This window comes from Hemicordylus capensis, chromosome 1 (genome assembly GCF_027244095.1).
Source record: "Hemicordylus capensis ecotype Gifberg chromosome 1, rHemCap1.1.pri, whole genome shotgun sequence".
NCBI lineage: Eukaryota > Metazoa > Chordata > Lepidosauria > Squamata > Cordylidae > Hemicordylus > Hemicordylus capensis.
The window spans coordinates 224256010-224279357 of record NC_069657.1 but is presented as its reverse complement, the minus strand read 5'-3'; the positions used below and the strand labels follow the sequence as shown (position 1 = coordinate 224279357).

General features: G+C 42.1%; 1 protein-coding gene across 2 annotated transcripts in view; it reads left to right on the top strand.

Moving 5' to 3' along the window:
• Positions 1 to 22895, top strand: part of INO80D (INO80 complex subunit D) — a 71172-nt gene extending 48277 nt beyond the window's left edge. For both annotated transcript variants that reach the window (XM_053282821.1, XM_053282820.1), the window contains exons 9-11: positions 1232 to 1449; positions 3369 to 3526; positions 11392 to 22895. In XM_053282821.1, the coding sequence (XP_053138796.1) occupies positions 1232 to 1449; positions 3369 to 3526; positions 11392 to 12560 (1545 nt within the window). In that variant the 3' untranslated portion in view covers positions 12561 to 22895. The remainder of the gene's footprint in view (positions 1 to 1231; positions 1450 to 3368; positions 3527 to 11391) is intronic.
• The last annotated feature ends 453 nt before the right edge of the window (positions 22896 to 23348 follow it).

The following is a 23348-nucleotide window of genomic DNA, read 5'->3' as shown; positions in this document are numbered from 1 at the left end:
CAGTGTTCTCTCTAATTTTTTTCATCTGTGCGCAGGATGAGATTTTTTCTGGGCGGCAGTATCAAGGCAGTGTGTGCACACATGCATCCAGAGTGGGACTTTCCTGATTCAACCTGAGCGGGATCTAAAATTAACTGAATGGACATAAAAAAACTTGTGAGCGCATGCATGTGTGCAAGCCTTAGAGGGAACACTGGTTAGACGGTCCATAAGTTAGGCCATTTGTGCCTCAAATGTTCACACATCCACCATCTTGAATTGGGCTGGATGACGACATAACAAACTATGCCACTGAGGTGTCCCTATAACTGTACCCAATTTGGTTCATATTAGGAACATAGGAAACTGCCATATACTGAGTCAGACCATTGGCTCAGTATTGACTTCACAGACTGGCAGCGGCTTCTCCAAGGTTGCAGGCAGGAATCTCTCTCAGCCCTATCTTGGAGATGCCAGGGAAAGAACTTGGAACCTAGATGCTCTTCCCAGAGTGACTCTATCACCTACTAAGTGGAATCTCTTACAGTGCTCACACTTCTAGTCTCCCATTCATATGCAACCAGGACAGACCCTGCTTAGCTATGGGGACAAGTCATGCTTGCTACCAGAAGACCAGCTCTCCTCTCCATATTGGTCCTGGCATTGTAAGGTTGATAGGCTCTCTCTCTCTCTCTCTCAGAATGCTGGGTGATTTCATAAGCTTTATTTTCCTTAAGGGGGCTAATAATGCTTCCACAGCATCCTAACGTCCTTGTTCATTAATGATTATATCACATATTCCCTCAATATTTTTGTATTTGTGTATGCAGTTCCATTCTGAAAAGTAATGCTTTGCAGGTGCCATGGTGACTATAGTTCATAGAACAGTAATTTGACCATTTCTCACATTGACTTCTGAGAATAATTCTTTTTGATTCTTTTGGCTACTCCAAAACTTCCTAGAGATCTTATTTCAGCCTAACGTTTAGATTGATGTGATTGAATCTGGAAACAGTTTGGTTTGAACGTATGTTTACTTCCCCTGCCTCTTCCCTCCAGTGGTATTACAGAAAATGCAACCAAGCTTTGAGTTTGAGTTGACTTTTCAAACTGACTTGCTTGACAAAAGAAAGGTTTTTGAATGGCAAGACAAGAAGAAAGAGCGCCACTTGTTCTTCATGTGTTCTTTCCATTGGGTCTCCAAAGGGATAACTTCCTCTGTTCTTTGTTTGTTTTACTATATTTTTAAAAGGATAACTTCTTGAGAGGAGACAACTCCCGCAAAGTTCAGCACCAGCAGCAGAGGAAACCCAGGAAAAAAACAAAGCCGCCTGCGCTTACCAAAAAACACAAGAAGAAGAGAAGGCGGGGGCCACGGCGTCCCCAGAAACCAATTCCTCCTGCTGTGCCCCAAGGAAACCTCAGTATGCCCACCAGCGTCTCACTGCCAATGGAAATCTCCCACATACGGTTGGTGCCCAGCAGTGTTCTACTTTTACACTGAATGGCCAATGTAGACTGGCAGCGGCTTCTCCAAGATTGCAGGCAGGAGTCTCTCTCAGGCCTATCTTGGAGCTGCCAGGGAGGGAACTTGGAAATTTTTCCGTGCAAGCATGTAGGTGCTCTTCCCAGAGTGGTACCATCCCCTAAGGGAAATATCTTACAGTACTCACATGTAGTCTCCCATTCAAATGCAACTAGGGTGGACTCTGCTTAGCAAAGGGGACAATTCATGCTTGCTACCACAAGACCAACTCTCCTCCCATATAGGCAGCATCAGTATTTCTCCCATACATTTGCTACCTGGGATACAGTTTTCTTCTGGATTATTATTTGAACACAAAGCAGTGTTCCCTGTAACGGGAATTTGCAGATGTTGTTAACTACAACTCCCATCATCCCCAGCCAAAGGTAATTGCAGATGGGATTATGGGAGTTGTAGAGGCGAGTGTCACGATCAGTGAGATCCACCGTAAGGGGGTTTGTGGGGAGAGCGGGATTAGCTCGGGATTAGCCCCGCTCGGCTGGCTCCGTGCCTGCTGGAAGCACTCTGGCACTCAGAGAGGTTCTGTCTCTTTTCTTGATTAGCTCCCAGAACAGTGGGTAGGCATCTTTCTTGCAATTTCAAGAAGCCAGTTAATATTTCTTCTGGGCATTCTACTCTCCCTTTTGCCTAGTCAGCCAGGGCTCAGGAATGCAACTATGTTCTCTGGACAATGGTGATGCTTCAGGGATTCCCCTGTGTCTGCCCCTTTAAGTGTGGACTGTACCAGGGATTCCCAGCCCATTAACCTCAGTGTTCCCTGTAACAAGGATTTCCAGGTGGTGTTGACTACAACTCCCAACATCCTGAACTGCAGTGACCCATGACTAGAGATTACGGAAATTGTAATCAACAACATCTGGGAATCCCTGTTACAGGGAACACTGATTAACACTCCATCATTCTGCCTGTATATTGGCAGAAAGAGGAGCAAAGCAGATCAATGACAGATGAATCCAATGGTCATAACTTTTTTAGCCTCTCTCATGACACACCACTGATGCAGATGGCACACAGCTTGGGAATTGCCCATATAAGTTCATGCCATGGTCTCCTTTGCCGTTTATGTTGCCAAGCATTGGCACAGCAGCATTCAGTGGTGCCGTTGTGTTTGTTCTTGCACAAGAACCTGGTGCATCAGCTTTGACACCAGTGTAGGTAGAAAAAAGTCAGGACTGTTAGTCCCAGTTGCAACCATGCATCATCTCTAGGAGAAGGAAGTTACTTGATAAGTTTTTTCCAGGGGTAGTGGCTATAGCATTGCAAATCATTGCTTTGTCTGGAACAGCTACAAAATAAAAAGTGCTGGTTATTACCTATAAAGCCCTTAACCACTAGTCCCGGGGGTACTTAAGGGAGTGCCTTCTTTGTTATGAACCCCACCGCCTATTAAGATCTTCAGGGGAGGTTTGTCTGAGGGTGCCACCAGCTCCTCTGGTGGTGACTCAGAGGCGTGCCTTTTCTCTAGCTGCCCCAGGGCTGTGGAATGCATTTTTTGCTGAGATTAGAGCTGCTCCATCCCTGTTGGCTTTAAGGAAACAACGAAAGATGCCTCTCTTCAGCCAAGTTTTATTTTAACTGTTTGGTAGTTTTAATGGGTATTGTAAATTGATTTTTTTTTTAAAAAAAAATGTTGCAATTTCTTACTTTTATTGCTATAAACCACCTAGAGACTTTGGTAGTGGGCAGAATACAAATATGTTAAATAAATATAAATAAATAGGTTCAAACAGGGTGAGGGGGAAGGAGTTAAAACATTTGCAAAGAAAGAGAGAGGAAGAATATGCATCCCAGAATAGATTAGTGCCTGGACTGGAGGAGGTGACTGGCTTCCGTGTGTTCCTAGGAGCCCTTCCACACCGGAGCTGAGTACTGACGAGCTGCCAGATGACATCGCCAATGAAATCACAGACATTCCACATGACCTCGAATTGAATCAGGAAGACTTCTCCGATGTCCTACCAAGGCTGCCTGATGACTTGCAAGACTTTGATTTCTTTGAAGGTACCTTCTCACTTTTCTTTTGTGTGAACACAAATACACAAGGGCAGTTCTAAACTGGGTCATAAGATGGGGTGAAGTCTGTAGCATATTGGGAAGTTGCTTCATGTCTTCTAAATTGGCTTGATAATTTTAGAAAATACTGGAACATTAGGATGAAAAGATGATGGCTTAGAGGTCTAGCCTGAACTGCTACCCTGGGTCTAATCTACTAATACTGGCTGACGCGATGCACAGCACAAACCATGTTGTCATTGCCCATCAGCCACCACTGCTGCGCACATGCCAGGCAAACCCAGCAGTGAGGAACAAGTGGGCAGTTGCACAATTGCGCTGCACTGCTTCCAATGTTTCCAGTATTTTTCTGGCTGGTGGGCAGTGCTAGTGTTATGTTATGCATCATGTTGACCATTGAATTTGTAAGTGTCTCAGATTTTGTCACCTGAAATGTATGAACCATACTTCAGAGAAAAAACAAAGTTGTGCCACTTTTACATGATCATAGAGCTTTAAGGCTTGTTCTTTCTGCTGAAGAAAATCATATTTTATTTTCTTAACATTTAATATGCAGCCTTTTAATATTTTAATGTAGTTTGTGAAATGGAATTCAGTGATAAATCTAAATATTGGCCTTCAGGCCTGGTTTAGAAATTGCAGCAACCCGTGGTTTCTTGTGATGAGCACATGTTGCAGTGAGCCCCAGGCTCATGCACTCTCCCCTCCTCTTCCTCTCCCCTTCATGTGCAAGGGGAGATGCTTCCATTATGCAGTTTGTAATAAAACAGTTTCCTTGGGTGCCCAGATATGATAAAATGTGGGTTGTACAAACCATAGTTAACAAATAAGGTTTGTTAGTTAAATGTGGTATTGATTGTTATGCCATATCTGAGCATCCCATCACTGATTTGTTTCCAACAGCACACAGAAACTATAAACCCTCCCTCATCCTCCACAAAGAAGGAGTGGGGCGAGCATACAAGCCTAAAGCTCATGCCTGCTCAGCGTACAAAAACAAATCATGGTTTGTCATTGCGTGTGAACCAGATCATTGTGTGGCTTGTTGCATGTCCAAATGCAATGTGCCATTATTGATACTTATTCACAGCAGAATTTCGAATGTTGTGGATTTGAGGAGACTTCATTTTTGTTACAATAAACATGTTAAAAGGCAAAACACAAAGACCCATCATGTCCAAAGTAACTGTGCACTGAAAAGGATTAAAGGTTTGCCACTAGGAAGGGTAGAGAGCACACACAAATCTACTTGTGCTAATCTTTAAGAGATTGTACAGGAAAACCTCAATATTTGCGGGGGTTCTTTTCTGCAATACAACCGCGGCTATGGAATCCATGAATATCGCTGCAATGGGTATTGGCGGGTTAGGTTCCCAGAGGCAGTACCTTTTTAAAAACCGCTGCTGTGAGGTGGGGATGACTACGGAAGCAGGTTCAGTGGCGAAGGCAACAGACTCCTTCTCCCTCCCAAGCTTGCGTGCGCAGAGAGGCCCGAAATGGGATGCAGAGTGGCCCGCGCAGTCAGTTGGAAGAGAGCTTGGGAGGGAGAAGGAGTCCCCATTGCTGCCTCTGTCATTCCGGAGATAGCGGAGGCAGCAGCGTGGACTCCTTCTCCCTCCCAAGCTCTCTTCCAACTGACTGCGCGGGTGCTCTGCATCTAATTTCAGGCCTTTCTGAGCATGCGCCGCTGCCACTGCACCCACCTTGTCAGCCACCCCTGCTGCACGGAGGCAGTTTTTAAAAAGTACTCCCGTTGCCTCTGGGAACCTAACCTGTCATTGCCCAATGCATTGATATTTGTGGATTCCATATCTGCAGTTGTAGAACAGAACCCGGGGAGGGAGAGGGAATCCCCACTGTTGCCATTCCTGCTGCATAGCAGCAGTTTAGAAAAGTGTCTCCACCACCCTCCCAACCCGGGGATACGCGAGTTTCACTGGGTATTTTTTTGCATATGCCGAGGTTGGGTACCTATTCCCCGACCACAGAGATGCAAAACCACAGGGGTTGAACCGGCGGATAGCAAGGTTTGCCTGTACAGTAATCCCTCGACCTACGAACTACTCAACTTACGTTTTTTTTGAGTTACGAGCAACAAAAAAGACCGGAAGTAGTTGCCGGTTTAGAATCAGCTTACTCGACCTACGAATGTTTAGATGCGGCTTCCTCGAATTACGAGTGTTTTGAGACTTCCGTGGTGCGCTCCTCGACTTACGAAAATTTCGACCTCCGAACATGCGTTCGGAATGGATTATTTACGTAAGTCGAGGGACCACTGTACTTCCTATAGTATGATTGAAAATTTGTCCAAGTCACTTCCCTGCCTGAAAACAGTCTGACATGATTATACATAACTGGATCACAGGGTACTTCGGAACTCTAAAAATAGCCGGTCCATCTATTTCTGACCCATTTATGCATATTAATCTTTCCCAAATCTAAGAATAGTTTGCATAAGGTTTCTGGTAACATGGGAATTGGCTGTTTAAAACCAAAAAAAGAATGACATGCCTGCTAGGGATGTGCACAGAACCACAGCAGGGCGGTTCTAAGGCAGTGGGGGTCTCCCTTTAAGAGCAGGAGGAGGGTGTACTTATCCACCCTGCCACGCCCCCCCCCCGCTGTTTTCCTCCCACTGGCATCGGTTTTTTAAACAGCCCATCAGGGCGGCAGTATACCTCCCCACCGCCCTGTTGCCCTTGTCTTCCGGATATTACCGGAAGTTGCTGACGTGCCTGTGTGTGCTGGCATACGCATGTCACACGCGCCCATGCCGGCAACTTCTAGTCATATCCGGAAGATGAGGGCAACGGGGCGGCAGGGAAGTACGCTGCTGCTCTGATGGGCTGTTAAAAAAAATGGCGGCGCAAGGGGTAAGTGCACCCTTCCCCCTCTCTTAAAGGGAGACCTCCACCACCTTCGAATCGGTGGAACTGTTGGTTCTTCGAACCGGTTCGGAGGCCTATAAGGGGCCTCCGAACCAGTTCTGTGCTCATCTTGCCTCTCCTCTTAATTCTATGTAAATACGATTGGGTTTAGCATTCAATTCATTTATGTCTACTTTGTTCTGTGTGTCACAGACCATTATGGTAAATGAAAGTAATACAGCCTTTCTGGCGTGGGTAGAAAGGTGGGCAGGAGCTGAAATTTATATAAGTGTCTGGTTTTAGTTGTCAGGAAAATACTTTTACTTTTAAAGTGGGAGTGAAATTCACTTTGAGCTGCAAGTATGTATTCTTATTAAAGGTAGTTCCCATATATTAATATGAAATCAGTTAAAATAATTGACTCACCAGGATCAGGTGGGTTGTCCCATGCTGTTATGTGATGCAGATTCAAGGGTCCAGTGTGTCCTTATTGGCATGCAGAGAGTAGAGGTAAAGGTAAAGTGTGCCATCAAGTCGATTTTGAGTCCTGGCGCCCACAGAGCCCTGTGGGTTTTCTTTGGTAGAATACAGGAGGGGTTTACCATTGCCTCCTCCCACACAGTATGAGATGATGCCTTTCAGCATCTTCCTATATCGCTGCTGCCCGATACAGGTGTTTCTCATAGTCTGTGAAACATACCAGCGGGGATTCGAACCGGCAACCTCTGGCTTGCTAGTCAAGTCATTTCCCTGCTGCGCCATTAGGTGGCTTACAGTAAGTATGTACCAAACAGAAAATCATATGCTAGTCAAGCTGTTTTTTAAACTTTCTTGCCTGGGAAAGAGCGAGACGCTGTTGAGAACTGACACTTCTTGAATAGACTTGGAGGTCCTGTGAACTGAAGCCAACTGAAACTTCCCCACCTCCAAGGCAAATTGTGTACAGAGGGCCCCTCAACCAGGGCCATGGCAGTAGAGAGCAAGTTAAAACTCACTTCTCTTGAACCGGCAACCTTCTGCTTGTTAGTCAAGCATTTCCCCACTGCGCCATTAGGTGGCTAGAGAGTACAGTCCGTCTCCAGTTGCCACTGGTTTGTCTGGTGGCGACGCAGAGCTGGGCCTTCTCTGTAGCTTCTCTGTAGCTTCTCCTGCACTCTCGGCAGAAATCTGCAATTTGAATTCTTTACTGGCCTTCAAGAGAGCCCTTAAAACCTATCTGTTTGGCCTGGCCTTCCAGGGTTTTTAAATAGTTGTAATTGGTTTTAATGTTGTAACCTGTTTTTCAGGGTTTTTTAATTGTTGTGATTGTTTAATTACTGCATTATGATGTTTTAATTGTTAATTGTTTTATGCTGTTTTATAATTTTTGTTTTAATTGTTAACATCTTATTTATTATTTCTTTGTGTAAACCGCCCTGAGCCATTTTTGGAAGAGTGGTATAGAAATCGAATTAATAATAATAACAACAACAACAACAACAACAACAACAACTAATTTTTAATGGTTTTGTTTTAATTGTAAACTGCCCTGAGCCATTTTGGAAGGGCGGTATAAAAGTCAAATAAATAAATAATAGAGAGGGTGATTCAAACATCTGCATAGGGCTATTGTTGAGTTTTAGTAGGATTCCTTGGTTGATCTCTTTGTGATGGTGATTTTAATTCTGTATACGTACTGCTTTACTAACTTTTCTTACAGCTTGTATCTCTGATTATTAATACCTACTAACTGATACTCTAGCATATATTAGTATTAGTATTATTTATCAAATTTATACCCCATCCAAACTTACATCTCTGGGTGGCTGACAACAATTAAAACACATATAAAAGTTAAAACAGTTCAACATATAACAACACATATAATAGTTAAAACAATACAATAATTTAAAAACCATAAAATTAAACAAACAGTATTTTTTAAAAAAACCTGAGAAAGCTTGGGTTAAAAAAAAGTGTTTCCAAATGTTTTTTAAAAATTGCCAGAGATGGGGAGGATCGTGACTCAGCAGGGAGCGCATTCCACAATCTCGGGGCAGCAACCGAGAAGGCCCGCCTCTGTGTGACCATCAGACGAGTTGGCGGTAACTGGAGACGGACCTCCTCAGATGACCTCAATGGGCGGTGGGGTTCATAGCGAAGAAGACGCTCTCTTAAATACCCAGAACCTAAGCCATTTAGGGCTTTAAAGGTTATAACTAGCACTTGGTATTTTGCCCAGAAACCTATAGGCAGCCAGTGTAACTCCATCAGCAAAGGAGTAATGTGGTCTCTCCAAGATGACCCAGAGACCAACCTGGCTGCCGCATTCTGAACCAACTGAAGTTTCCGGACTACGAACAAAGGCAGCTCCACATTGAGCGCATTACAGAAGTCAAGTTTGGAGGTTACCAACAAATGTACCACTGTTTTGAGGTCATTGATCTTGAGAAATGGGTGCAGCTGGCGTTTCAGCCAAAGCTGATAGAAAGCACCCCTGGCCACCACCTCAACCTGAGAAACCAAGGAGAGGTGTGGATCCAGGAGTACTCCCAGACTGCGAACCTGTTCCTTTTGGGGAAGTGTGACCCCATCCAGAACAGGTAGATCAAAATCATCTCTGGAGTTCTGACCCCGCACAATAAGTACCTCCGTCTTATCTGGATTCAGCTTCAGTTTATTCTCCCTCATCCAGCCCATTACTGCTTCCAGGCAGGCATTCAGGGAAGATATGCCACCTCCTGAAGAAGTTGACATGGAGACGTAGATCTGGGTGTCATCAGCATACTGATAACACCCAGCTCCAAATCCCCTGATGATCTCTCCAAGCAGTTTCATGTAGATGTTAAAAAGCATTGGCGAGAGTATGGAGCCTTGAGGGACACCATACTTAAGCTCAGATTTTGAAGAGCAACAGTCTCCAATCAATACCATCTGGAACCTGTCCAAGAGGTAGGAGCGGAACCACTGTAAAATAGTGCCTCCCACCCCCAACCCCCTCAGACATTCCAGAAGGATACTATGGTTGATAGTATAAAAAGCCGCCGAGAGATCCAAAAGGACCAACAGAGTCACACTTCCTCTGTCAATTCCCAATTGGAGATCATCCATCAGGCCGACCAAGGCAGTCTCCACCACATAGCCCACCCAAAATATAGTCAAGGCATGTAGTCACTCAAATCCAAGAAATCCTAAATTAAGCACCTGTAATTAAAGAATGCAAATCAGTTGCATAAATTATTCTGCTTCAGTATTCAGAGTGCCTTTTTTAAAAAAGGAAGAACTAAGTAATTTGTTGGTCAAGACCATAAGTAATAACAATTATAACACCACTAACATAAAATAAAATTACAATTCAATAAATTGTTTTTATGATGTACGTCATTAGTCAATCACATGTTCTGTTTCAAAATTTTGACTTGTTTTGATTGCTGTATACATAAAGAAAAACCATTTCTAGCCACCATCGCTATAAAGTGTTGACCGTGCCTGTTGAAGACTCGGAAATTAAAAACAGTCACCTGTCCTTCTCATAGGGGTGTTCCACTATCCATACTGTCTACCTATACCCAATTGCTAACATCTTGCTGCCCTCCTTTCATCTGAAATCTTTGCACTAATATATGAATTATTTGAAAACCTCCATTCAAAAATCTGAACTGTTATTTGCTAATATGTACATAGTTTCTTTTCTTTGCAAACTGAGAATCCTGGAATGTTGTGGTAGATTCTAGATTCCATATCTTCATCAATCCCATTACATATATGCAGACCTAATTAATAATGTTCACATCTCTGTTGTCTAGTTCTTATGAAACACCTGTTTTCTATTGCATTTGCAACTGAAATTTCCTTTCTGTCTAAAACATAAAAAATTCTTTGCACCGTGCTGGTTGAGAGGGAGAATCTTCCGTTCTTCTCTGACCTGTGCCAGACTCCCTAGATTGGTAATATAATGCTGTCCCACTACAGCCTGATCTAAACTTATTCTTCAAAATTAGTTACAGCTCACTATATGAATTCTTTGGTGTGCTGTCTTTGTCGTGGCTCCTTCCCATATGCAAATCAACCCAGTGTTGCAGCCATCAAGAGATAAGCATGCCAATGAGAACCAGACTCTGCCCGTCCGTGTTTATTTGTTTGATCAAATCTGTCTGCTGCTCTAAACCTCCGTCTCTGGGTGGGCTCACAAGAAGATAAAAAGTTTAAATACAAAAATAATACACAAAAACATTGGTGCAAAATAATTCCTTCTAAGCATAAGGAGCTTTGTGAACACCCCACTAAAGCCTCTCTTGAGACATACAGCTGCATGTGGGCAGATTGGTGTAGACTAGTGCATGTGAGCAGACTTAGAGGCTCTTCACACGAGCAGTGCGAAGCGCTGAAAGGCGGTCTGTGGGGAGGCTGGGTTTTCCCAGCCCTCCGCGCAGACAATCTCTTACCCTTCCTTGGGCGGGCAGATGGCCCACCCAGATGAACAGTAGCTCTCCTGCGGGCCGCCCGCGGCTCGCCCAGCAGCTCCAGGGGTTGGGCACAGGGAAGCACCGCATGCGGCACCCTGCCCCTCCCCCCGGAGCCCCAGTAATGCATTGTGCGAGTGCGCGGTGCATTACTGGGCGCCCCCTCCCCCCTGGGTATGCCTGCCGCAGCTGCAAGCAGCCGTGGCCGACACACGATCAAATAAACAAGGCTAAGGGAGTGCTCGCTCCCTTAACCTTGTTTAACTGGGAGGCTACATAGGCGGGTTTGCCACCTTGTAGCCACCAGGCTCGGGTGCAAGCTTTGTAGTTCATACGCACAGTGGAAATCGGGCTGGGCTCCCTTAGCCCAGTTTCTGCTGCACGTGTGGATAGCCTCTTAAAGTGGGCTAGAGAGAGGAATAAGGCAGATAGTGCATGAAACGTACAAATGAATAAGTCATTAAGTGTCTTTGGCAGATTGCCTCAAAGGTTCTCTGTCTCAAATGTATGGGTAAGAAGTATGTTGTTTATGTGTTTAATTCAGGTAAAAATGGAGACCTCCTCCCGACTACTGAAGAGGCAGAGGAGCTGGAACGGGCCCTGCAGGCTGTAACTTCTCTTGAGTGCCTGAGTACTATTGGAGTGCTCACACAGACGGATGTGCCAGTTCAGGAGCTATCAGACAGAGGGATAGGGGTGTTCTCCACAGGTGCTGAAACTCCAGGAATTCAGTCCTTGGGCCGAGAAGTCAATGCAGATTTAGGTGAACTGCTGAATGGGCGTATAGTGCATGATGACAATTTCTCTAGCCTGGACCTGGATGAGAGCTTGCTCCGTTCTGCTACCTTATCCAACCCACCTACGCCCCTGGCAGGGCAGATTCAGGGGCAATTCTCCGCCCCAGCCAACGTTGGCCTTACTTCTGCCACTCTGATTAGCCAGAGTGGGCTTGGGGAGAGAGCCTTCCCAGGACAGTTCCAAGGACTTCACGATGGCAGCCATGCCTCCCAGAGGCCACACCCTGCCCAGCTGCTAAGCAAGGCAGACGACCTAATCACCTCACGACAGCAATACAGCAGTGACCATTCACACTCCTCACCCCATGGAAGCCATTATGACAGTGAGCATGTGCCGTCTCCCTACAGTGATCATATAACATCTCCCCATGCCTCGTCCTATTCTGGCGATAACCTGGCAGCTACGTTCTCCACAGAGATGCCCATCATAGCACAGCACCTGCTACCATCGCAACTGGAGGGGCAGCTTAGTGGGGTGGTGAACCCCAGAACTCACTGGGGGAGCCTCCCTGTCAATCTTGGCGACCCTTCTCCGTTCAGCAACTTGCTCGGTGCAGATGGACACCTCCTTTCCACCTCCCTGTCCACGCCACTGACCACGTCGCACTCAGAGACCACCCAGCCTGCCTTCGCCACCGTGACCCCAAACAGCTCCAGCGTACTTCCGGGGTTACCGCAGACCAGTTTCAGCAGCATGGGTGCTGCATCTTCGGAACTCATGGCCTCTACTTCTCCCAAGCAGCAGCTCCCTCAGTTCAGTGCAGCCTTTGGCCATCAGCTGAGCTCGCACAGTGGCATTCCCAAGGACCTGCAGCCCAGCCACAGCTCCATAGCTCCTCCAACAGGCTTCACAGTAACAGGTGCCACAGCTACTAGTACCAATAATGCATCTGCCCCCTTCACCACCTCCAGCTGAGCTTGTCTGTGAATTTCAGGCAGTTGGGGACCCTGTTTTTGTTTTTTCTCCCCCCCACCCCACTTTCTCTTTCCCCATTTTTGTCACCCCTTCTTTTTTAAAGACAATTTTTTTTAATTTAAATGAAAAAAGAGGCTAAAAATAAAAGTCCTGATTCAGTACAGACCAGGGTTTTCCTTTCGCTCAGCTCTGCTCTGATGATCTTATGTGCTGTTTATGTATTGGTGCTTATTTACTCTTTGCAGGTTTGCTATACTTACCCAGTTCATACCCCAGTTAGGGAATGCAGCACTGTTACTGGATGTAACTTACCTTAAACTGAGAAATGAGAAAATACCTCAAATAAAACTAATGCAAGTTCTTTGTTTTAAGGTTCGGATCAGAGCTTTCAGTTCCATTAGCATCTCTGGAGGAGGAGAGGGAGAGTTATTCTGTTATTTTTAAGGGTGCAAATGGGATGAAAGATAGATCAACCTCTTGATTTGGTAACTGGGCACTGCAGAATTAAGACAAGACCATAGTTCAAGTATTCGTTCTGTCAGCTTAACGGTGGGCTCTTGTCCTTCTCTGTGAGTGTGAGTGTGTGTATGTATTTGATATAAGTAAACAACTATTATTTCCTTTCTTGTCCTGAAGAAGCCCCTTTTAACCCCGTGACTGTCCCTTCTGCATGCTTAATCATTTTCTTCAAACTGGGTTTGTTAAACAGAAGGAAGATTGATCTGGTAGGACATGTCAGATTGTTCTCTTTGGTTCAGAGAACCTTAGGTGGTAGTTAAAAAGATTAGCATTGGCGAGGGGAAAAGAAGACAGCTCTGTGTGTTGGAATAAACTATATTGGTTTACCTGCTCTGATAAAACGTATGCTAATTCCTAAAGCTGATTAATTACTGCAGTAGTGTTGATGGGTTGACCTCTTGCAATGGAGCATTGTCCAGAATATCTTACACGAAAATGAATTCTTAGTTGAAACTGGTAGGAGATTCCACCTCCCCCTGTGCCCCCCACCCCCAATTCAGACTGATATAGGTCAGAGTTGCTTAGTGATTTTTACAGAGTTGTTATCATCTCCAGGAGTTCTTATGGTTCCCCAAAATAACTTTAAAATCTTTTGTGGAAAGCCAGGCGTGGCAAACCAACAGGGAGTTGCTGAAGAATGACAGGTATTTTCTCTTGCTAATAAATAAGTTAGAAATTCTTCAAAAGCAAGAGATTCTCCTTGTCTCACTTTATGCGCTCTGAGGAGCCACAACAATCAAATTGGCAGAGAAAAGGCTCCTACCTCTCTAAAGTTTTTCCTACAGGAGAAAAAGGTTATTTGTGAAGCAGCCCTCAGTTTATATCTCTTCTCTTGCCTACGCACAACTCACATATGGCCTTGTGCTTGCAGTGATTTTGATTCTCCCCCCAAAATGTAAGTAGATTTTGCAATTTTTTTTCTTATTTCTCAGTGAAGATAATCATAATTGCTCGCTATATGTTTTATTTCTGTGGTGGAGATGGAAAGAATAGCCATCTACTCTTAAGAGCAGACTTCATTTATATCTTATGGGGAAAAGTTTGGACCTTACATAATTTCATCTAATTTTATAATACATGAACAAGATTAAAAGAGAAGGCACACTCTAGTAGACTGTTTTAATTGCTTTGAGATTGAGGAATAAGAGGGAACTTGGCTTTTTGTGAGCGAAGCAATTATTTCCTATCATAGATTTTCCCAAGTAAAAATCTGTCATGGGCTAGAAATTTTCATACGTTCTGAGGGGGGAGATGAGTCCTAGGGAATGCCTGTTTAGGTTCTATCTATTAGGAGGATTGCCTTACTTTTAAAAATCTCTGCTGCTTGTTGCTTTGAAAGGGTCTGGGAGTTATGGCTTCTGAAAAAACATATTAAATGGAAAACATGTTTATGTTTAGAACCTCATGAAATCTATATTCTGCCCTACATTTGTAATGGAATTGTATAATAAACATCTAAGGGTGGCCCCTAAGATATTTGTAATGTTAAGTGCTGTAAGCCACATGAAGAGCTGAAGTGATGTTCCTCACACCCCACTTAGTGTACAATGTATTGTGGAATAAGGGCCCACAGGCAGGACATAATTCTTCCCCAAACCCTCTCAGCACCCAAGTCCTCTTTTTGATGATGTTATTTCCATACAGACTGAACAGATGAGATGATTGACTCTCCTAGGAAGGTGATTTGGTTTGGGAAACTATAAACTTTTATCTTATACATGCCTTTTGGTCCAGTACCTAAAAATGCTGGGATCCAAAGAGTCACCTACAGTTTTCTGAGCATGCACAAGGGCTTTTCAGCCACCCTTTCCTATTGCAGCCTCTCGTACAACCTGTGAAATGCTCAAGGTCAAGGGGCCTCCTTGCTGCCAGAAGGCAAAATTGTCCGGTTGTAAGTGAAAATTGGCGAGCTTGAAATTTTGAGCCCTTACTGCTACTTTTCAACTCTGTCCATAGTAAACTCCATCCTTTTAAACACACATACAGAGCTCCATTCACATTCAGCACTATGCCCTGCCTACATAACTTGACATAATGGCCTGGTTCACATAATCATTCAAATCTAGATTTAATGTGGGTTACCAACATTTGTGTGATTGTGTGAACCCCTGCTAAGGCAAGAATCTCAGATTCATCTCAGCCCATAAACCGCTTTGGCATGGGTGTGATTCACACTATCAAACTAACGTCGTCAATCTAGATTCAAACCATTAACGTCGTTAAACCTAGATTCAAACCATTATGTAAACCAGGCCATTTGTTTTTGCATGTAACACAATGAGAAAGTGGGTGAAACTACAGCAGATTTAAGGCCCACCTTTGGACAGGGAGAAGTCAAGTTTCAGGTGACTTGTAAATCTCATATATAGCTGGGCTATATGTTTTCATAGTTTCATTACAAAGTGTTTAGTGGGCAATATCCAGACCTAGTCATGACTAAGCACTATTGAAATTAACAAGGCAAGTTAGTCACCACCCAGAGCCTTTGGATGGATAGGGCGATAAAGAAATGTAATAAATAAATAAATAACTTACTGTAGCTTACATTAGTTCCAAAGGGACTTAGTCATGGCTAATTTAGTCTGGGTGTTTCCCATTATCTACTAAAACATGTCCTGCAGCAGACCCTGTTTCTCTTTCACATTCTTCTTGCTATTGCTTTGCTTCACATTCAAGACATCTCATTGTGTTCTCTTGTCAATATGACCTTTCTTTTAATTCAAACTGTGTCCTACCATTGCGCTTCAAAAACAATTTGGGACTTTTAACATTGTTGGTTAGGCTGGGATTTTTTTCAAATACACCTTGGGAAATTTGGTTTGCAGTTTCCTTCCAACTGTGTTTAAAGTTGCTTGGATAACTTTGGCAGTTCTGTTCCATTAGGAATTTGTTTTGCTTTTGTTTCACATGTTCTGTACTAATGGATCTTTGTTGGGGGGGCGGTTGTTAAAGAGTTTGTGATGGCATCCACAGTTGAACAATATGAATTACAGTAGTGAGGAAAGAAAGTTATGTGACAGGGTGGTGTTTCCTCAAATTCCTTTCCCTTTAATTCTGCAGGAATTGCTTTAGGAGGGCCTTTTTTATTCTTTTCATAAGGTAAAATGATGAACAGTAATAAATAAAATAGCTCAAAAAGGTCTACTTAAAGCGTGCTGTGAAAATACCAATTCTTTATGTCAGGTTCCTTAACTGTTGGTTTACAACAGACTTCTCATCTTGTCCTAAAAATTAAAGTATGACACATGTACACTTTATATAAATTAGTACTTTATACATTAATTTAAAAATCCCTATAATTGTGTAGGATCAGCTGCCCATACCTTGGTGTCCAGGTTTGCAAATGATTACCTGGTTTAAGTTAATTGTTGCCAAACACTTATGTTGCAGATTATCTCCTGTATCACATATAAATGGAATCTGGCAGGCTTTCTTCTCTCCTTCTTTTGATTGCCTACTTCTTAGTTTTTCAGTTGTTTCAGAATTAAAAGAGTACATGGCAGAAATGCAAAAGAAAGGAGTATGCTTTGCATTGCCACTGGATGGCAGTGTTTGGAAAGATTTTTGTTTGTTTTCTATAGAGCCTGAAACTGAGTGACACACACTTAAATCTTTTCTGGAGCATGAGAGCTAGCAAGACAAAACTCAGGGCAGAAAAAGAGTGAGAAATTATTCCATGTAATTCCTCTCTGTGCCCTTACAACACATTTATGAACACACGAGGCACACTTTGAACTTGGCCTCAGTGTCTTCATCCTCTTGATAGTTTGGGGGATGGTATTTTAAATACATATATATAGGTTATGTTCCCAAATCTTTGCTGTCAGAAACTCAGTGCAGATTACTCCTGGACAGCTAACTGCTTACCATGTTGCTTGTATTATGGAATGGGCTAATTTACCCTCAAACAACTCTCTAACCTTTTTTTTTTTTTTAAGGAGAAGGAAAAAAACCTAGGAGACAGATCCAATTTGGGCAACTGAGTTATGCTATGGTGTGTCTATGTTCATGGGGGTGGGTGGGTGGTTGAGCCAGTTTCTCTGAATGGTGATGATGATTACTGTCCAATTTTGGGCATGTCTCAGGGATTCCTTGTGGAAATAAGGGCAGTTCAAATAAAGTAGTTTTAACCAAGTAATTGATTTTAAAGTAGAATATCATCACAGCATGAGCACAAGAAAGAGAATGCCCTACTCATTTTTGTAGCCCATAGTAAGTTGTAAGTGGGTTCTTTCTCTTCTTAAAACTGTGCTCAAATCCAACATTAAAAAAAATAAATTCTCACCTCTTGCTCAGCTTTAAGCTTTGCTTTCAAGATATCTTTCTGCCCTGCCTGCACCACGAGCATTCAGAATACTTATTGTAGATTTTAAAGAAAAAGCTATATTAATTTATGCTATTAACATCACCTCATAAATTATAAGTTTTATACTAAGAGCTGTATTGAGTGTAATGAGTTACGTTGCACATGTGTTTTAATACCTAGAAAATTATACAATTTTTTTAAAAACCCCACAACCCTAGTGAAGCACCTTTTTACACTGGATCTTGCCGTGTCAAGGTGTACAGCTATTCTTTGCTACCTTGCAGATATATATATATGTGTGTGTGTGTATATATATATATATATATATATATATATAAAGCAAAAATATATATAAGGTGAAAATGGTATCTTTTATTGACAGAACGTAAAACTCTTCTTAACCCGTATATTCCTGCTTCAAGGAGTCTTGTTTTTCTGCAATAAATTATCTGTGGTTTGTACCTATGATGGTTAGAGGTTTTTAGTTACAGGGTAAATAGAACAAATTTGATATCCAATTGCTGCCGCTGGGAATTGTGAACCAAGTTTGTAAGACTATTTTCCCCCCCACCCCCCATTAAATATATTTATTTCCAGTTAACTCTGCAGGTTGGAGGTTCAGAATGACAAAATGTTAAATCTAGGGATCCACAGTGTCTTATTCAGGAATTTTCTCCCCTCCTTTCCTCACAAAGGAATTCCCACTGTGATTTATAAATAGAACTTAGCTAACTTGTGTGCATGTATGTATACCACACACACACACCACACACACACACACACACAGAGACAGATGGATATGCATTGGGGGGACTGTGCGTGTGAAACACGGATGTGTATATTGTATGTAGGTTATGGGGTTTTGTTTTGTTTTTTTGTTTTTCTGTAAAGAGAAAAGTAGTTGAAGGGTGATAAAATGTATTGTGGAAATGTGATTATTTAGTTGGGGCTTATTTTGTGCTCACTGTTGTGCAAATAACCAAGCTACATTTAGTTTTCTGTTACAAGGCTAACTCTGATATCATGTTGGTTTTTCTGTTCCAGGTTTTTGTTTTGTTTTTGTTTAACTTTCTGAATCTAATTGCATTGAGCCCTGTTAAAATGACAGAAAATGCCATGTTTTCAAGACAGCCTTTAAGGAAAAAACACAATAAAAGGGGTGTTGCTAAAGGAGAATTTAAAGTGGACTCTTACATTTGGTGGAAATGTGAGTCATGGGAAGCAGCTATATCCATCTGAGTAGTACAAGAGTCCTCTGCCTCTGATTTTGGAACAGTGTCCTGGTTATCATATTCTAGATAATTGTGTTCGGTGGCTTTGTGCCCCATATTGGGTTTTCCCATCGAAACTCTATATACTGTATTTCAGAAGGCGCTTAGGTGACTTACCACTGAGAAATACTTGCTGGGGGGTCTTTTTGTACACGACTAAAGCTACTTCCAATCCCAAAGATGGCCATGCTAATAATCATTTTAGTTACTGGTTATTTTATAAGTTGAGAGGAATGGGGTTCTTATTAGGGCCAGTGTAAATGTACTGTAGACTCCTTGCCAATTATAGTTAGCAAATGGGGAGCCATCGCTGGAAGTGAGTGTTCTTTCCTCACAACCACTCCCCTCCCTGGTGTAAACGTCCCCACCCTGATTGCTGTTAAGCACATTGTCAGCATTAACCATGCTTAAAGCTCACCAGAGTTTCTATTGAACCAGGACCTGTTTCAGATCATTGTTTGAAGAAAACTCTGGTTAGCCTTAACTGTGGTTAACATCTGTGCCAACAAACTGCTTAACTTCAGTGAGAGGGGAATTTACTCCAGAGAATAGAAGGGTTGTGGGGAGGGAAGCTTTGTTCACATGGCTGGCTCCCAATTTGCTAACTATGGTTAAGAGGCAGCCCTGGCTGCATCTGCACCAGTCTTTTATGAGAGGTCCCGGACATGTTTGCTCATTGCCTTTTTCATTTGGATGCATTGAATTGCAGTATCCAAGCTGGAGACAGCTATGCCTCGAATCCTGCATATTTTGCTGCTGTGAATATCATGTCATTGAAATTAAACCATCTCCGTTAATCAGAATATCTGCTGGTACACACACATTTTACATCATCAGGCTTTTGAGGACAGCTTTCTTTATAAAAGAGGTTTAAAAAAATCTTAAACCTGCTTTCCCTCACTTCCATTTCTTTCCCATTATTTTTATGAAAATCATATTCCTTGTACATATGCATGCCAGTACAAAGAGGGAAACGTGGGTTGTTTATGGTCTTTGCTTCCTATTAGTTGGTGAACATGGGAGGTACCAGAGTGAATTTATTTATGGGGAAGAGTAGACTCCTTTTTATGTATACGTGTACAGAGAGATGTATATCAGATGTGGCAGCACTTCGCTGAATGTGGAATTGCCCTTTCCATGTACAAAAGATAATATGAATGTGAGACTTCTAATTCTATAGATGTGTGCATTAGTGTCCTTATGCTAGGTATACATGTGGCACACACATACAAAATATATGTTACAATGAGTATGTGTGTGGGATAGAGATCTATGTATAAGAAGCTAAAATTGTAGTTTCATTTGAGGTTTTTGGATGACTTAAACTGCTGTTTGATTGCCACTACTTTTGTTAGCATGGAATTCTCTTGATGTATTTGCTTTTGTTTCTAACATAAAAGCTCTGTGCGATCCAGTTTTTCCCCCATGAGGCTCTTCTGCATGACACTTGCCCCTCTATGTTTCTGCCAGAATGCTTCTCTCTTTTGATGCCAGGCTTTCACTTGGGTCCCTCCTGGTAACCAGGAGAGAGATTCCCAGCTTTCTTTAAACTGCTCATTTTCTTTAACTGAGAGGCTTAAAAAGAAAAGAAAGAAGTGTCCACCTTTTTCGTTTATTATGCCAAATCATAAATAAACCCAAATCCACATTTTTTTTTTGTTGTTTCCATATTACGATGCAAAAAACGATTGGGAGACTCTTCACTTTTCAAGATGTGCATGGTAGACAGTTTCCTATTGAAATTCCTAATTCTAGCACTGTTTGGGGTTTGGAAATCATCTTTGCCACAAATACCACCTTGAACTGATATTTTATAAAATCTTAATATTTAACGTGGTTCAGCTAGTGTTTCATGCGTCTTTTGTCAACAAGCCTTGTGTGGTTTTTTGCACGTTATAATCCCCTTTAAAATAGCTGTTCTTTTTAGCTAAAGGCTAGTTCACATGGCTGAAAAATTAAGCCTGCACATGGGTGACTTCAGTGCACATTACAATTGGCCAATTTGTCATCTGATTCCACAACCGACTTCTTTTTCAAGAAATGATGAGGGTTGTGTGGGGAAAGACAGCTCATGAGTCATGAGCCTGTTGTCTTGAGTGCAGGATGAACCACTTTGCCACACAGCCACTTGCAATGCGCATTTTTTCACCTTGAGCTTATTTTTGTTTATCCAAATCACCCCTCAATTGGACTTGTATAGCCTCTCAACAGAAGATACAGTCTGCCCAGTAGATTATAAAACCTGCTGAAATTGATGGCCAGCCAGTACTTGCTACAGAGAATAAACCAATATATTCTATACATAATATAACATAATTATTTGGTCTTCAGGGCTTCCCATCTAATCAGTGATACTTTCCTTAAATGCTAAGAGTGATTTCTGCCCTTTTGCAGAAAAATGTAATTCCCTTAGTAACCATGCACAGAACAATAATTGATATTGTAGGGCTAAATGTTGCTGGATGTGTGCATACACAATGCATTTTTTCATGGCGCACACACACACACACACGAAATATTTGTTTCCCATCCCACTCTGCATTCATGAATATATGAGATAAATTGTAGGTATTCCTTATGTGAATTTTGGTTCAATTTTGATGTTTAGCAAAATGCTGTCCCTTCTGGAATATTTAAGCTGCATTTGCAGTTAGTTATATGTCATAAAGGAAAACATATTTATAATTATCAAAAGCCATTTGAAATTGTCTTTTAATAAGGAGGAGGTTGGTTTGTTAAATGCTGCCCTGTGTTGATAGGGAAGGTGCCTGTTGGGATCCTGTTGACTGTAAAGTGAGTTGCCTTTTTCTCTAATCCTACTTTTGAAATGGTAAAGACTTGCATTTTGTTGCAAACAGTTCCCCTCCAAATTTCCCTACAATCAGCATGCTTCCATCACTGTTTATCTTGTACATTTAGTAACATTGGTGTCGCTGAGGAAACAGTATGTTTTGATGCCTTTGCCGAAGGAAGACACTGCTTCGTTGTTTGTTCTGCCACACTTAGCATCCCTTGTCAAGGATGGGTTTTATTTTATTTTATTGTAATTAAGAAATATTTGGAAATGAGTCTTACTACTTAGTTAGTCAGAAAGTTCTTAACTGGGAACTATTGTGTTCAAAAGAATATCTCAGGCTATTTTTTACATCATGCCATTCTATAACTCTCTTTTCCTATGTCCAAGTTGGATTATTGCATTCAGGTACAAAGTGGAGGGCGTAGCTAGGGATTTAACATCAGAGGTTTTAAAGTCTGGCTAGTCTGTGCAATTCAAAGCCAAATACTTTCATCCAAATGAAGCTAGAAAGGAAGAAGTCATCCACTCATTGAAAGACAGCCAGAAATGATGGAAAGGTGTGCTCTCGCTCTCTTAAGGCTGTCCTAGAGAATATGTTGGTATTTGTGTCATTTTTAAAGCTAGTTTCATTACAGCTTGATATCAGAAAAAGCCTCATAACGAAGAGCCTCATGGCAGCATTGGTGAAACAGGGAAAAGGTAGCAGTGGGAAAACCAAGATGAGGCAGCAGTGCATTGTGGGAAGTACATCTTGCTAACGTTAACGTGTGTCTTTCAGAATAACTGCACGGTAGCAAGGATTAGCAGTCTATGCGCATTTGTTGTTCCCATCCCAACATGCTGATTGCGTATTGTTCTGCAAAAGTCTAAAATAAAAGCAAAGAACACTTTTGAACAATTAAAGCATAAACAGCTATTTAAAGGGAACATACAGATTTGATAATAGCATACATACACAAGAAGCAAATCTAATATATAACCCAAAGGACAGGGTGAGTGGGGACAATCAAGAACACGAATTGTATCCCTGAAAATTCCAGCACAAACAGAAATCCACATTAACGCATTTGCTGCTGGAAAACTTCAGGATAGCATTCCAGAGGTGGGTGGCATGGCTGGCGTTTGTATTTTCCCTTTGAATTGGAAGACTCACATGTTCCTCATACTTCTCAATGAATGTACTGTATTACCATGTTTTGTTTTGTTTTTTAAAAAAATCAAAGACATTATGAGATTGGTCTCCTTTTGGTTATCTGGTCCTTGTTTAATTGGTTTAAGGGTTTTTGTATACAGAAGTTTACATTTTTATGTATATTCTTGTGTAAAAAAAACTGATGTAATATGTGTATAAAACACTGTATGTATTATCTGTATATAGTGTGAGAAAATGATTTTCTTTCTTTCTTTCTTTTGGATGTATTAATAAATCTTGCTGTGAAGTAGCCTGGGTTTATTTTATTCGAGTGAAAGTCTGGCCTGAAGGATCTATTTGTGGTTACACTGAAGGCCATTTGTACTGCTCTGATGTGTACATACTGTACAAGACACATGTCAGTGAGAGATCTGGAAGATGGTACGGATTTGGTCATCTCACAGAGCACTGTGTCTAGACACAGTGCTCTGTGAGATGACCATATCCGTACCATCTTCCAGATCTCTCGCTGACATGTGTCTTGTACAGTATGTACACATCAGAGCAGTACAAATGGCCTTCAGTGTAACCACAAATAGATCCTGGGAAGCTGGGGTTTGGTCCCCCCCCCCATGACAAGTTCCTAGCCCGCTGAGAAGAACTGGAAAACATGTGGCCAATTTATAACAAATAAATAAAGTGCACAACAGAGGTCCCTTGATATGGTATACTTTAACAATTAGAAATGCTGAATCTGCCTCTT